General features: G+C 56.3%; 1 protein-coding gene across 2 annotated transcripts; it reads right to left on the bottom strand.

Annotated features, from left to right (window-relative positions):
* Positions 1 to 7: 7 nt before the first annotated feature.
* RPRD2 (regulation of nuclear pre-mRNA domain containing 2) lies at positions 8 to 15,284 on the bottom strand. Of its 2 annotated transcripts, XM_071417476.1 has the most exons (11): positions 14,715 to 15,284; positions 9,854 to 9,983; positions 9,508 to 9,608; positions 8,370 to 8,444; positions 7,040 to 7,092; positions 6,452 to 6,578; positions 5,902 to 6,077; positions 5,002 to 5,287; positions 4,492 to 4,767; positions 4,101 to 4,304; positions 8 to 3,550 (listed from the first exon to the last, which is right to left on the bottom strand). In XM_071417476.1, the coding sequence occupies exons 1-11, from the start codon at positions 14,938 to 14,940 to the stop codon at positions 894 to 896; spliced, it is 4,311 nt and encodes a 1,436-aa protein (XP_071273577.1). In that variant the 5' UTR covers positions 14,941 to 15,284; the 3' UTR covers positions 8 to 893. The 2 variants fall into 2 exon arrangements, with proteins under 2 accessions (XP_071273577.1, XP_071273578.1); XM_071417477.1 differs by lacking the exon at positions 8,370 to 8,444.
* Positions 15,285 to 15,644: the final 360 nt, after the last annotated feature.

The raw sequence follows: 15,644 nt of genomic DNA, 5'->3' as shown, positions 1-15,644 counted from the left end.
CGCCAAGGGTTGTTTGGTAGTTTTTATGCAGATCCTGAAGCCCACACCGGTATCAAACAGGTACGATGGAGGCAACTAAAAACCAACAAAAAATAATTAAAATAAAATCACATAAAATCCCAACTTCATATAAAAGCCGCGGGGGCGGCTCTGGGTGTAAGGGGGGGACCCCTCTGAGCCCCCGCCGGGCTCCGGCTGCGTGTGGTGAACGATCCCGGAGGGAATTAAAAAGTGATTGCTATATACACACACGTAGAAAGTCAACAGTGATCCCGGGGGGAAAAAACAAAACAAAACAAAAAATCCAAAGATCCCCAAATGAACCCAAACCCAACCACAGTCTTCCCAAGCAGGAGGGACCGGCTTGGGCCTTCCCGCTGCCAGTCCCATGGAGCTCCAAGGTGGGTTTGGGTGGGTTCCTCGACCCTTTTCTTTGCCTTGTTTTGGTGCTTTTGGCAGACAGGAGGAACAGGGCGGGGGGGTCTCCCCTCCTCCCTGCAGCAGCAATTTGGGGATCGGCTGGAAACCAACACCCCGACACCACTCAGCGCTCCTCTCGAAGCTTTCAGAGTTTTTCCTTTTTTTAATTTTTTTTTTTTTGTCTTAACTCTTTCAACTACTACCGAAGGTTTTATTTAACAGCAACGTGTCTTCTTCTCATTAAAACATCAGTTTTGTGTCTTGTTTTCTTGTCTCACCCAATGCTGGGGGCGGGCGGGGGACGGGGAGGGGAGGAGGCTGGGGCTAGAACCAACCGAAAAGTACAGAACATTTAATTTAGGAGAAGGTTACAGGAATCGTTGGGGGAAGGAAAAAAAGAAAAAAAATAAAAAGAAAAAAAAAGAGAAAAAAAAAAAAAAAAAAAAAAAGAAAGGGCAGCCCCGGGAGCTGCATCAGTACCGGGGAGGGAAGAAGGGGCGCTTAGGGGTGAAGAAGGGAGCCCCCCCTCTGCCGAAGGGTGGCCGCGGCCGCTTCAGGCTCTGGAAGGGGTCTCTGCCGCCGAAGGGCTCCCGCGGGCGGAACTCGGCGCGGGGCGTGCGGAGCAGGACGGAGCCGCGGCCCCCGGAGGGCTCCCGGTGCCCGGGGGGGCCCAGCCCGCGCGCGGCGCCCCCCAGCTGCTCCCGGGGCAGCGGCGCGGGCCCCGCGGGGTCCCGGGAGCGGGGCAGGGGCTCCCGCGGCTGCGCCCCCCCGAAGTGCTCCTTCAGCGTCCCTTGCATCGTACCGTGCTCCTTGGGGAAAGCGCCGGCGCCGTGCTCCAGCGGGGGCGGCGCGGGGAACGGGACCCCGCCGTGCTCCCCGGCCGGCGGCGGCTGCGCGGGGAACGGGACCCCGGCGTGATCCCCGGGCACCGGGGGCGGCGGGGGCGTGGGGAACGGGACCCCCGCGTGCTCCACCGAAGGGGGCGGGGGGACGCCGTGGGGCAGCGGGAGCGGCGCGGGCGTTTCCTTGGAGAAGGGGTTGGCGTGATCCACCGACGGCATGCGGGGAGGGACCGGGTGATCCCTCGGGAAGAGGCCGCCGTGGTCCTTGGCGGGAGCGGGCGGGGGCACGGCGGGCGGCCCCACCGGCTCCCGCGGGAAGGGGTTCCCGTGCTCCAGGGGAGGCGGAGCGAGGGGCGGCGGCGGCAGGTGGTGCTCGAAGGCGGAGCTGAAGTTGTTCGTTCGGAAGTTGTTGACGCTCTCCGGGAAGGGCGGCACGTGCTCCTTGTAGGGCGCCGGGAAGCCGCCCATGCCCGGCAGCTCCGAGGAGCCCGAGGGGCCGTTGTCGAAGGCGCTCCCGCCGCTGCTCAGCTCGAACCAGCCCGCCCGGCTCCCCTCGCGCCCGTGGCCCCGGCTGCCCTTGCCCAGCACCCGAATGGACTCCACGGTCTGGATGGGCTCCCCCGACATGCCCCGGCTCGAGGCGTTGTGGTAGCCCAGCGTCTCGATGGGAGCCCCCTTCTCCTCGGTGCTGTCGGGCAGGTCCAGGCAGGAGGAGGAGACGCGGGTCTCAATGCGGTAGTGCTCCTCCGGCGGCTGCGGCTCGCCCTTGGCAGCCCCGGATAAACTCCCCACCTCGCCGGAGCCGCTTTTGGGAATCTGCCCAAAATGCTTCTCCTCGGAGGGTTTCCGGGAGGCGTTTTTGAGCATGTTCTTGAACTCGATGGTGGAGGTGGCGGAGATGGAGGAACCCAAGGGTTTGTCCCCGGCCGCCGCGGGCGCTCGGCTGGCGGGGCTGGGGAGGGCGTTCTGGGGAGAGAAGAGCGAGGAGCGGTGGGGAAGCGCGTGGGGCGAGTCCGAGTATTGCTTCTGCGGGAGGCCGGGCTTGGGCAGGCTGCTGTGGTTGGAGTCTGGTGTGAAGAACACGTCGTTCTTGCTGGGCGATGGGGACCCATCTGAGGCCGAGTCCTTGCCCCTGCGGCCGTAGCTCCCAAACATCCCCGGGGACGAGGCCAGTGGGTCGCAGCTCTCACTCTGATCCAGGAGAGACCTCATGGCCGGGGGGAAGGATGGCTTCACACCAAACTCCTGTGACCGCTGCCCGTAGCTGGGCAGCACCGGCTGGTACTCTGCAGAATCGGGGAGTTTACTCGATTTCAGGATAGACTTGACCGGCTTCTTCTCCAGGTTCAGCATGGCCGAGGGCGGCGGCCCGGAGTAGTCGAAGTCGCGGTAATCCTCGTCTTCTTGGAAAGATGTATCTGGGTAAAACTTCTCCTGGGAGGAGTCCATCAAGGAGGAGGGCATCTCCCTGCTGTCCACAGGTGGCTTGTACAGGCTGGCCGGGGACTCCCTGCCAAGGCCGAAGGGCCGGTAGCCGTGCACGGAACTGGGAAGTTCTTGGGAATATCCATCATCCCGACCCTGCAGAGGAGACCTTGTGCTGCTGGGCGTTGAAGAACCGGGGCTCATGATTTTTGACAGCAGGGAGATCGTGTCGACGCTGCTCGACGTTGGCTTGTCCATCATCTCGTCCTGGGTGGGCGTCCCGCTGCGCTCGTCGCGCACCGGCGTCCCGTCCACATTGTCCATGGAAGTGCTGGTGGGACCGCGCTGGAAGTCAGAGCTGTGACTCTCCGTTGCCATGCTGGACCCCAAGCTGCTGAGGATGGGAATATTCAAGTTCAGGCCACTGAAGCCAGGATTTCCCTTCAGGAAATTGTGTATCTTCATCTCCAAGCTGGGAGAAGGGGGTTCTGATTCCAGCTTGGCTTTTGAAATTTCGGAGGGTTGACCCAGTGAGGTTTCTGTTGGCAAAAGGGAGGAAGGACTGGTAGGGTGGGAACTGGAAAATCCCAGGGAATTAGTTGGTGGCTTAAAACCAGAGCTTGACAGTGCTGGGGTATGTCCGACTGGAGCCTTGTTGACTGAAGTGGAGGAAACCTCGGCGGTGGTTGAGTTTGGAGAATAACCAAAACTTTTGGCTATGAAGGACTGTGGATTGGAAGGAACACTCCTCCCCTTCAAGCACGGCACGGTTGTGTTGGCTGGCGATGCTGAGGTGCTCTGTGAGGCAGGTTCTCCTGACTGAACAGTGTTTCCAGCCACGCTCTGCAGCAAGGACGACAGCCCTGGAAAACAGAACTGCTGCATCAGGTACTGAGGGCAGGGCCAAACCACCCCAAGCCTCCTAAACTGGCACTTTACACCCCCCACTCTCCAGCCATGAAGAGGATTGGATTTTGCTGCACCCGGTGAGGTGCAACATTTTGCCAGAGGCTTGGATTGATGTACAAATATAAAATTACACCATCGAGTCAGGTGGGTAAGAACTCATCCTGGTCTGCAGCCAGGAGTGGGGAAACCTGCCCTGCTGGCCAGGTGACCGTGGCAAGGTGCCAGAACAGGAGCACAACCTCTTGGTCTCCTGTTCTGCTCAGGGAATGTTCCAGATACGTGTGATTGAGCCACAGCACAAGCACGAAGTACAGGGAAGTGACAAATGCCACTGGTCCGTGACACCTGAGCCACCTGAGAAAGACCATCCACACGTGCCAGAGATGTAAAACATTCCAATGGAGCTTTCCTCCCTCTGATCTCCCTTTAGGACAAGCAGAGCAGCACGTTTCAGCCTGGCCACTGCCCTCAGACACAGCCCTCCCCCAGCACCCACCCCAGTACCTTGCAGCGCTGGCGCCGTCTGAGTCTGGGTTTTGGAGAGTGCTGACAAAATGCTTTCTGGAGTTATCTCAACTTTGGAGAGAATATTTGCTAATGGATTGGAAGGAGCAGATGGGGTTCCCAGGACAGGAGTCTTCAGGCCACTGGTGAGAGCTGAGGGGCTGGTCGGGGTCCCTGGCGAAGGTCTCGAGGCAGGACTCACACCTGGGGCAGGAGCACACACCACTCACCTGAGCTGCTCTGGCAACACAAGTGACTCAGGCTCCCCACAGGCACACAGAGCCGAGCAGACCTCTGAGAGCAGTAACTCCCTTGTGTTTATTTTGAGATAATTAAAGGTTTAAATGATCACCCAGCTCCGTTAGTGCCCACAGCCCAGCTCAGCACTCACCCGTGCTCTTCATCACCGACGTCAGACTGCTCAGGATGGAGCTGATCTTGGCCAGGTCCACGTTGGCCAGGTTGGGTAAGGCAAGTGCTGGTGCCAGAGGGATGGGAGCTGTGCTCACCACCTTTGGAGCTGGGGGTGTTGGGGGAGCTGGGGCTGGTGTGGCCGCTGTCCCCGAGGCCGTGGCAGCCGCAGCAGCCGATGGCACCGCTTTGGGGACGCTCTCAGTCTTGGCAGGGGCCGGGGCTGGAGCAGCCTGCTTGTCCTTCCTCTCCTCCACTGCAGCAGAGAGGGGAAAACAAAAGCAGAAAGGTCACTCAGTCCCCCTAAAAAGACTCAGGGAATATCAATTCTGATTCCCAGAGATGTAGAAACATCTTTGGTAAATGATCTGGGAGATGGAAATGATCACAGTGGGACTGGGACTTCCCTGTCAGGAGATTCAAACCCCAGCTCAAATGAAGCTGGAAAAGGCTGGTTTCCTCCTTTAATTCCCACAGCACCATCACATACCGATGATTTTAGACGTGTCATCCTCAACATCAGACAGCTCCATGTCCTCCACATCCCGGTTATCTGTGGCAGGCTCTGGAGAAACCATCTTGCGTGCTCCGGCTGCGGGAGAGCGGGTGCTGTTCTCCTCGCCCATGCCCTGGAAAGGGGACTCAGAGCCCGTTGGAGATGGAGCATCCATGCTGGGAGAAGGGACAGGAGACTCCTCGGGATCAGGAAGGGTCGCTTTCAGCTGGTCCAGCTTTTTCTTCAGGTTGCTGACGCGGTTAGCAAATGTTTTATAGGCCTAAGGAAGGAAGGACACTGGACTGGGGATCTTTCATGCCTCAGTCATTTCCTTAAGGAAGCAACACAAAGCCTGAAAAAAACCAATTCCAAATCCCTGGACCCTGCGGTGGTAAGAACACAACTTCTCCACGGGACTCACAGGGCAACAACCACAAAAACTGGGGAGGATCAAACCTTTTTCCACTGACTTAAAACAATTTTCATAATCCCCCCCGTATTTTAACAAATGTGTTCTGCCCATCTGGGGCTTTTGGCAGGTTCTGGATGCTGCTGGTTGTTTTTATAACACTTTTCTACTGTCCTTTATTTGAGTTCTCACATAAATCCCAAGTTTCCAGGATTCAGGATTTGTCACACTAACTGTAATTTTGCCCTGTTTAGGAATCTGGAGGGCATCCAACATTCCAGCAGCACACACAAACTGAGCTTCCAACTGCTGCATTTTGAGAGCCCATCCTCGTCTTACCCAAAGCCTCCATTCCGCTCTCTGTGGAAACCACCCTTGAACCAACCCAACAAACTCTGTTATTTGGGAATAAGAGAGAGATGAGGCATTTTCCAGGCTCTGAGGTGCTGTTCCACCTGTGGAGGATCCAGGAAAGTCACACTTACATTTGCCACCACCTTGACTTCTTTGTACTGCGCCTCATAGAAAATTCCAGCGTTCTCCAGCGCCTCGGTGAGCGAGGGGCCGTTCTTCACCTGCTTGTCCAAACCATTGACAAATTCCTCCAGCTTTGAACTTGCTTCTTCAAACTCCTTGGAGAACTTCTTCCCTCCTGTTTTATCTGCAGGGAGATGAACACCACGGGAATGAGGCAAACCACAGAAGCGTGGCCTCGATGGCAGCACCCAGGATATTGGGACAGTGGAGCTGCACAGTCCCAGACCACCCTGGTCAGGCACTGGGATCTGGCAAGGGATGAACAGGGCCTGGCTGCTGGCAGAGTTTTGGTTTTCAGACAGTCATTTGCTTGGTCTGAGTTCTGCACCGAGAATTTCCACAGAAATTCCACCTAACCAAGACTTTTTTGGCTCCTGATTGCTGGTTCTTAACCTCACTCTGAAATTCTGGCGTTTTCCAGACATAAATTCTGGCATTTCCCAATCTTGACAGAACTGAGGAGCTCCCACAACACCTTCAGTGCCCTCAGGGCTTTACCTTTCAAGCACTTGAGTGTCTCAGTGCTGCAGACATCCACCCTCATAGTGGAAAGCTGCTTCTCCTTCAGCTCTATCTGATCCTCTGAGCGTTTGTACAACAGCAGCTCATCAATGAGGGACTGGGGCTGGAAAAAAGCAAACAGGAGAAGCTTCCTCATCACATCCCAGGGAAGAGGAGCCTGGTTCCAGACTGCTTCCAAGGGAGAGCGAACCCAGGAACCACGTGGAGCCCGTGATTTTTAACCTCAAATTTCACAACGAGCAAACCTGGGCCCAGGCAGGAGCTACAATTCCACAAATCTCCTGGCTATGAGCAGGGCACAGGTCTTTTTTATTTACTCCCCATTTCACCCTACAGGTGCCATGAATACGTCCCACTCTGTCAGGGGACTGAATTTAGACCAATTTCTTGCCACCAACTCCTCAGCCACCTCAAACTCCTCTTCACAAGGATCTTCTGAGCTTGCCCAGACCCTTCCCCGTATCAGCCCCAATGGCCCAGGTGGCTCTTGGGCCTGGGGTCACCCCACATGCAAACCCCAAGGTGGGGGTCAGTGCCATGGGTCACTTCCACTCACAGACTTACTCGGAATTCAGCAACAATCTTGGACTTCAGAGCAGCTTTGGGGTTGGTGGAGGCTGTGGGGAAAAAGAGAAATCGTGAAGAAATGAAGGAACTGCCTCCCCATGGAAAGTCAGCCACAAAAGGCAGCCTAATAAAGGATATTTGAAGATAATTTCATGTGTTACCCATCACATCCTCCCCTCCATGCAGGTGTCCCTCAGTGCTCCAGGCTCCTGGCACTCACGGGGACATGGACAGGCACAGCTGGATTGGGACTGAGCTCAACAAGTGACACTGCTGCTGTTTAACATGCTCTGGACACTTCCTGGGCACACCTTTTCCTCAGGAAGACAAGTCCCTGCAAGGTCAATCTAACAGCTTCATCCAAGGAGCTCCAGCTCTCTGCAAGGAAGGGAATTTTATTCCCAAAGTGCCAGACCTGGAGCTGCCACGGAGCCCAGGTTTCCTGTGGGCAGAGCTTCCCTAGGGCACTTCCTAGGCCTGGCCATGCTCAGAGCTTTAACAACTCTCACACTGGCTACAGGGTGGGGAGGATGAATCCTGCTGGCAAGAGACTGAATCCATCAGATTCCTCACAAAACAGGAGAAACAGGAAAGAAGAAACGAGCTGATGAGAAGCAAAGCACTAAACCCTCCATCCACGCTGGACACAGCCCAGTTCTGTCTGGGGAAGCAGCTTCTGGTTTGTTAAGGCCAGGAATAAACACTCCCAACTCTTTTCATCTTCTGCTGTCACCACCTGATGATGTCCCACATGTCACACATCACACCTGATGATGTCCCACATGTCACACCTGATGTCCCACACATCACACCTGATGTCCCACACGTCACACCTGACGTGTCACCAGCTCTGTGGGGACCACTCAGGGTGTGGGTGCAACGTGAGAGCATTAAAGTCCCTCTGTTATAGTAAATTCTCTCCTGCTGCTCTGGGCTCTGCACTGTCACATGTCACATCCTGTCCCTGCACTGCCAGCTCCAGGTTCCTCCTCCTCCCAGCCCAGCCTGCTGGGGCAGTTCCTGAGCATGAAGGGAATGTCCATCTCCTCCTCCTCCTCTCTGTCTTCCCTCCATCTCTGACCAGCTTCCAAGAGGTTCCACCAGCTCCTTCCTCTCCTGTCCACAACCTCTGCTCTCATATCTGATTTTTGCCTCACTCCTTTTCTTTCCAAAGCCTTTTTTCTACCAACACCTCCTTGGTGTGCACGTCCTGGGGCCCTTGTGAGCCTGCAGGCTCAGCTGGCTCAGCCCACGCTGGGCTCAGCCCTTCTGCTCCTTGAGCAGCCAATTTCTGCATTAGTGCACAGAGTTCACAGTGGTTCCTTACTTTGTGATTTCTTCCACGGCTTATTCGGTTTGTTCAGAGACTCTTTCAGCTGCTTCTGAGTTTTGAAAGTGGTACCTGGAAAAACATTTCATTTTTGGCAGTCTGGCATTATGGGATTCCTGTCAAAATCTGGTTTTTGGTGCCATACAGTTGCACGGTGAAAGAGTGAACAGAAATTTGTTTTAAAATACCTCGACCAACTTCCTTAGAGGAGCTGCTGGATGCCCAAGAGAACCTCAGTTTACTCAGGAATGCAGCAACCTGGGGGTGGTCTGCCATTTTTAAATCAAGTTTCTGTTTGCCCTTACACTAAGGCAGTTCAAAAAAAAAAAAAAAATCACAGTAAAAAGGGAAAACACATGGAAATCTAAAAAGGAAACTCTTTAGGAAGGCTGTAATGGAATCAAACAGACAAGTGCTGCTCATTGGGAAAGCAGCCACAATATCTGATTTACCTGGAACCTCACAGACCTGTTGTCAAGTCCCAGAAATGAGCCCTTTCAGAGCAAAAAGCACAAAGGTCACTTCTCAGCATGCAACACCCAGCTCAAGCCTGTCCTCGTGCCACAGCCCGACCCAAGACACCACACTCCTCTTGCTGTGATGGCCACTGACCCTCAGAGCACACCTGAGGGCTTCCTGAGCACCTGCAGCTCTTCATGAGGGGAGGAAAGCCACAAGCTGGACTCATTTCCACTGCTAATTCCTGGCTTTAACCAACTCCACTCGTTTCTCCCCTAAGGACTTGAGGATTCTTCACCCTCCAGCTTTGCTCCTGCCTCTTCCTGCCCCACAAACACCATCAGTTAAACCAGACTATGAACAAACAGCACAAGGAGGTAGAGCCAGAGCACCCTGCTCGGGATGGGTTGGATCATTTCAGCCTCAGGTCCTGTTTGCTCTCTGCTGGAGCAGCTCCAGCTCGTGTGCAAGAGTTCACAGCTGCCTTAAGAAAGGTACAAAAGAGGTAAAAGCAGGAGAATCCAGCGCTGCCCACGTCCCACGCTCGGTTGTGTTACAGCCTGTGCCAGGTGCAAACGCCCCTCGCTCCCCTCAGTGACCCCAAATTATCTCTACAGTTTCAGTGAGCTCACGGGGCAGTTTGTAAGGTGAGAAATGCAAAGGGTAAGGAACTTACTCAGTGCTTCTTTCAGTGCCAAAATGGTTTCCTCAGGGTACACGTTTCTGTCCTCCCAGATTTTGAAGATTCTCTCGATGGATTTGGAGACTGATGGGTCCCTGGAAGAGAAGAGTTCTTTACCCCCTGGCTGCAGGACATGGCTGGGAGGTTATATTGGATAATTTGACCCAAACCAACCCTCTGTGCAAATTAAAACCCTGCTCATGCCCACACATGGCTGTTCCAACAGAATCCTTGGAAGTTCTGCTGATGTTTGTAGAGAGTTGGAGATGTCAGAAGAAAAAATTCCCCCTTTTTGAGACCCTCAGCCTGCCAAGAGCCCGTTAGCTGATTCATTACTCACTTCACTAATGAAGCAGCCTCAGGGAGCACCTCTGCAAAGGTGTCCCGAAAAACAATGGCATTTTTCCTCTTGCAGTTCTGTATGACATCATTGGCCAAGTAAAAAAGGTTGAGGCGGTGAGGAAAAGCAGCTGAGGACAAAAGAAAATCGAGAGTCAGCATCAGACACGGGCACCACAACAGCCACACCTTGACCCCAGCAGTTCAGCGCTGCTTTTGGGAAAGTTTCAGGGTTTCCAAAGCCCAGCAGGCAAACCCCTGAGGACTAGAGAGGACATCTTTAATTTACAAATGATTTCCAGATTCCTCCAGCTGTGCTTGCTCCTCTGACCCTCCTGACGGTTCAAAAGCTCCGAACTGAGTTACTTCATCAAATCCCTTCCCTCAGGGGTGGGTGGGTAAACTTAGGAAACTCATTCACATGCAAATGATGGTAATGAGCTCCTTCATTTCACTAAAGGCCACTGCCAAGGATTAAACTGGAGGAACAGTGCCAAGAGATGGTGTTACCTCACTGGGTTGTCACCTCTCACCTGCCCATGTCACCCCTGGCTGCAACCAGAATCACTTTTTATCTACAGATCCCTCAATTCTCTTATCCCGCTTCATTTTCCAGCTGGCCCTACCTTGGCAGAACAAACTCCCACAGCATGGCTGCACCTTGCAGCTCTCCTGGTCTGCAGGATTCCTCTCAGGAAGCTCAGCATCCTTCCCGGCCCAGAGCTCACCCCTCACTCACAACCTGAAAAAGCTCCCAGCAGAAAAATTCCTGTTTCTGGAACGCCCTCCCAGCATGAGGCTCACAAAGCTCAAAAGGAGGATCCTGCACAGAAGATCCCCCTCTCCTGAGGGCAAGCAGAGCTGAGGACACAAGAAAAGGCTTAGCTGGGATGGGTTCTCCTGGCAGAGGTTGATGTCCTTAAGCCTCTCTGAGCCCCTGGGCAGCAGCACTGGGCTCTGCTGGCACTGCGCCCTCGAGCATCACTCCAGGCTGGGGTCAGGAAGGGCACAGGGACAGAGCCCTCGGGGAGCCCCTGCTCCTAAAGCCCTGTCCTGCTCCTAAAGCCCCATCCCTGCTCCTAAAGCCCCATCCCTGCTCCTAAAGCCCCGTCCCTGCTCCTAAAGCCCTGTCCCTGCTCCTAAAGCCCCGTCCCTGCTCCTAAAGCCTTGTCCTGCTCCTAAAGCCCTGTCCCTGCTCCTAAAGCCCTGTCCCTGCTCCTAAAGCCCCGTCCCTGCTCCTAAAGCCCCGTCCCTGCTCCTAAAGCCCCGTGCCTGCTCCTAAAGCCCTGTCCCTGCTCCTAAAGCCCTGTCCCTGCTCCTAAAGCCCCATCCCTGCTCCTAAAGCCCCGTCCCTGCTCCTAAAGCCTTGTCCTGCTCCTAAAGCCCCGTGCCTGCTCCTAAAGCCCCATCCCTGCTCCTAAAGCCCCGTCCCTGCTCCTAAAGCCCCGTCCCTGCTCCTAAAGCCCTGTCCCTGCTCCTAAAGCCCTGTCCCTGCTCCTAAAGCCCCGTGCCTGCTCCTAAAGCCCCAACCCTGCTCCTAAAGCCCATCCCTGCTCCTAAAGCCCTGTCCCTGCTCCTAAAGCCCATCCCTGCTCCTAAAGCCCCGTGCCTGCTCCTAAAGCCCTGTCCCTGCTCCTAAAGCCCCGTCCCTGCTCCTAAAGCCCCGTCCCTGCTCCTAAAGCCCCGTCCCTGCTCCTAAAGCCCAATGCCTGCTCCTAAAGCCCTGTCCCTGCTCCTAAAGCCCCGTGCCTGCTCCTAAAGCCCCGTCCCTGCTCCTAAAGCCCCGTCCCTGCTCCTAAAGCCCCGTGCCTGCTCCTAAAGCCCCAACCCTGCTCCTAAAGTGCTGTCCCTGCTCCTAAAGCCCCGTCCCTGCTCCTAAAGCCCCGTCCCTGCTCCTAAAGCCCTGTCCCTGCTCCTAAAGCCCTGTCCCTGCTCCTAAAGCCCCATCCCTGCTCCTAAAGCCCTGTCCCTGCTCCTAAAGCCCCGTCCCTGCTCCTAAAGCCCTGTGCCTGCTCCTAAAGCCCCATCCCTGCTCCTAAAGCCCCATCCCTGCTCCTAAAGCCCTGTCCCTGCTCCTAAAGCCCTGTCCCTGCCCCAGGACACACAGAAAAGGCCTGAGAGCCACTGCCAGCAGCTGCTCACCCCCAATCCCACACGGAGCCCCAGCTCCCACATCCCAGGAGGAGATTTTGTCCCTGACCCTGCTCCTGTGGCCACTCTCACCTCACAGAGCCCCAGCTCCCACATCCCAGGAGGAGATTTTATCCCTGATCCTGCTCCTCTGGCCACTGTCACCTCATGGAGGAGTTTTTATCCCTGGTCCTGCTCCTCTGGCCACTCTTACCTCACAGAGCCCCAGCTCCCACATCCCAGGAAAAGCTTTTCCGGCACAGACTCAGCAAGCCAAGGATTTGTGAGCAGAACCTGTTGCTCACAACCTGTGCCCTGAACATGCTGACAGGACAGGCTGAGATGGGTTTTCTGGAGCCCACAGTGCTCTGCTCTGCCCTGAGGGCTGGGAATTCAACTGGAGCAGGGCTGCACTCTGCCTGGTGCTCCAAAACAATCTGCAGCCAGCTTTCCCCAAAATGCCAGCCTCAATAATCTCTCAGATCATCATCCCACTGGAATGGGGCTCCTGTGATTTAGTTGAACCCAGCCAATTCTCCTGCTGCTCACCCTCCATCCCAGAGACATTTCACCAGCAGACAGCAACGATTCCACACCTTAATAACATAAAATAGATTGCAAAGAATTTTAAACCTTCGATTCAAAGAATTCGAAACCTTGGATTTAAATGATCCAGCATCTACACAGCAGAAGGAAATCAGGAGCAGGGCTCCAGCCTGATGCTGACCATGCAGAGCACCACAGGTTATAAACCAAGATACACCCACATCATACAGGAGGAATGCTGGGTCCAGAGGAAGGCTGTGGACGTGATCCACAGAGAAAACCAAGTGTTCCTGGTTCCAAGATGCAATGGGTGAACAGCTCCCCTCAGCTTGAAGCAGTGAGGAAATGTGGGCAAAAAGGAAAGGGCAGAGCTGAGCCCATTCCAAACCAGGCACAATGGCACCGACAAAAACGGCATTTCAGAGCCTATGGGTGTGTTTAACTCCCACTTAAACCCTCTGACCGAACCCTCCTGCAGGGAATTTCCCACAGGTGAAGATACAGAAGGATGTCCTTGCAGGAACATTTCTATGGGGAAGCTCTGCCTGTGACCAGCATGGATCAGAAGCAGCAAGATGCCAAAACAACAGCAACACTGCAAATAGCAACACCTCTGGTTTTCCTGAAAATACACAGTTCTGTGCTCCAGGAACCCCTCACCAGGGGGATTTGATGTGTTGATAAGAGCTTTGGAGTTAAAGATTTAAATGCTCAGAAATGAACTCAGAGCCACCTGTACTTGCTGGGACAGGGACTTCCCACAGAGAGAACTGTGAGGTCCTTGGGGCAGAGGATGAAGGGAAAAGCAGGGAAAAAAAACCCCTAAGGAAGCAGGGAATAACCAAAGAATAGGGGTCAGGGCATGGCAGCATCACAGCTGCTGTCAAGGACTGGGTGAGCAGGATAAGATGGTGAAGGAGGGACCTGGACAAAAGGAGGGGTGTGGAGGTGAGATCCTCACAAGGGCCGTGAAGGGAAACCTTGGAAGAATCCCATAAAATCCAACAAAAATTCCAGGCTGGGGCCAAGGGCTCGGGGCAGGAGCTGGGGCAGAAACGGGGCATGGAGGACCTGCAGGTGGGAACAGTTCAGTGGCTTTTGATGAGCTTGGGAAGGGGGAAGGAGGGATGGGAGAGCACTGAGGGCCTCAGCAGAGCCAGGACAACTGTGAGAAAGCCACGTCCAGAGGAGCTGGCACATCCCAAGGAGAGATGGGCTGGATTTTCTTCAGGGGCATGCACTTGGAGCAGAAGGGGAAGGATGATGAAGGATGAAGGAAGCCCCAAGGATGGTGCCACAGTGCCAAGGAAGGAGCATTTCCAGGAGAGGTGGCAGTGACAGCAAGGCTTGAGGAGCCAGGGCACTTCCTCCAAAGCTCTCACCTTCCTCTCCTATTTCCATGGAGTACAGACAAAACAGATCAAACTCTGGGGAAAGAGGATCTCCTGCATTCTGCAGTGGTGCCTTGAGAGTGAACCCAACACTCCCAAATTTTCCAAAAGGTTCAGCACACAGCAGACCGACGCTTTGGGATGGGAATGTTATCTCCACGTTCCTGCCAAGCAAAGCTTCCTTGAACTCCCACAAGAAGAGTCCAACCTTCCCACAGCAGCGGAGATAACACTGCTGTGCTGAGCCCTCCAGGTCAGGGACGCATCCTGATGGGCACTGCAAACCCCAGAACTGGCACCCGGACTGTCCATGCCCACCCCGGGCTGCTCCAGGCACAGAAACAGCTCCCTGAGCCCCCAAAGTGCTGCTTTGGGAGATCGTGGATTCAGGAGCACAAAGGTGCCACCACTGAGGTGCACACCAGCACGTTGTGTTCCTCCAAGGATGACAAGGTGATGCACACGCGACAAGAGGGAACATTTTCAAAGTAAAAGGGACAGATTTAGGAGAGGTGTCAGGAAGGAATTCTTGCCCGTGAGGCTGCTGAGGCCCCGGCACAGGTAGCAGAGAACAGCCGTGCCTGCCCTATCCCTGCAAGGGTCCAAGGCCAGCCTTGGAACAACCCGGGCTAGCGGAAGGTGTCCCTGCCCATGGCACTGGACGGGCTTTAAACCTTTCCAACCCAACGACGAGCCCGACCCTGCCCCGCCGCCGGTCCCCGAGTGTCCGCTGCGGGCTCGCCGCCGATGGCGGGGCCCCGTTCCGCCCCGGCCGCCCCCCGGCCCCGCACTCACAGCGGCGCAGCCACTTCATCCAGTGGTACACGATGGTGCTGTGGTGCCGCTTGTTCTCCAGGCACCACGAGGAGAGGCCCTGGATCGACTCCATCGTGTTGGTCACCGCCTGCAGCTTCCTGTCGAGCGAGGCCTCGAGCGCGCCGGCCGCGGACGAGGCGGCGGCGGCCGAGGAGGAGGAGGAGGACGAGGAGGCCCGGCCGCCGCCTCCGCCGCCCGCCGCCATCTTCCCGCGCTGCTCGCGGCCGGGCCGCGCGGGGGGCGGCGGGGCGGCGCCTCACGGGGCCCAGGGAGGGGGGGCCCGAGGAGATCGAGGGGGCCCGGGGGGTGCTCGGGCGGTGCGAGGCGGTCCCGGCCTGGGGTGGGGGAAAAGGCTCGGCCCGGGCGGGTGCAAGAGGCGGTGGCGGCCCGGAGGGATCTCGGGGGGGGACCCCGGCTAGTGGCCGGGCGGTGCCGGTAGGCGGTGCCGGTACCCGAGGCGGTGCCGGTACCGGAGGCGGTCACGGCCCGGCCCCCCCCGCGCGCGCCGCCCGCCCCCCCGCCGCCATTTTGTGACTCCCGCACACCGGCGGGACGCGCACGCGCACGCCCCGCCCCCCTCCCCGCCGCGCCTGCGCGCGCGCGCCCGCCCCGCCCGGCAAGATGGCGGCGCCCCCCCCACAGAGCCGTTTGCACCCCCCCCTTCCCGGCCATGAGGGGGCGGAGAGCGCGCGAGCATAAAAACGGCGTTTATGCCGTAAATCCCCGAATCACTGAGCTTGGAAAACCCTTCTGAGTCCAACCCGTGACCAACTGGCACAGAGAAACTGTGTGAACCACATCCAGTCGTTCTTTGGACAGAACCAGGGATAGGGATTCGAAGAAATTCCCTCATGTCCAACCTGAACATGGCCGGACCGCCCTCAGCACAGCTTGGAGAAGAGGGGAAGT

This window comes from Agelaius tricolor, unplaced genomic scaffold (genome assembly GCF_023055355.1).
Source record: "Agelaius tricolor isolate 1412-34295 unplaced genomic scaffold, bAgeTri1.0.p SCAF_69, whole genome shotgun sequence".
Lineage (NCBI taxonomy): Eukaryota > Metazoa > Chordata > Aves > Passeriformes > Icteridae > Agelaius > Agelaius tricolor.
Note: the sequence above shows the minus strand (reverse complement) of the source record. Positions and strands in the feature narration are given on the sequence as shown.

Bases quoted from the DNA above. Each gene is read 5' to 3' on its own strand.
- RPRD2 (XM_071417476.1), bottom strand. From the start codon at position 14,940: ATGGCGGCGGGCGGCGGAGGCGGCGGCCGGGCCTCCTCGTCCTCCTCC. The intron at 6,579-7,039 runs GTAAGTCTGTGA...GCTTTTTTCCAG, and splicing joins AGATTGTTGCTGAATTCCGA to CCCCAGTCCCTCATTGATGA. The intron at 4,768-5,001 runs GTATGTGATGGT...TCTCTGCTGCAG, and splicing joins TGACACGTCTAAAATCATCG to TGGAGGAGAGGAAGGACAAG.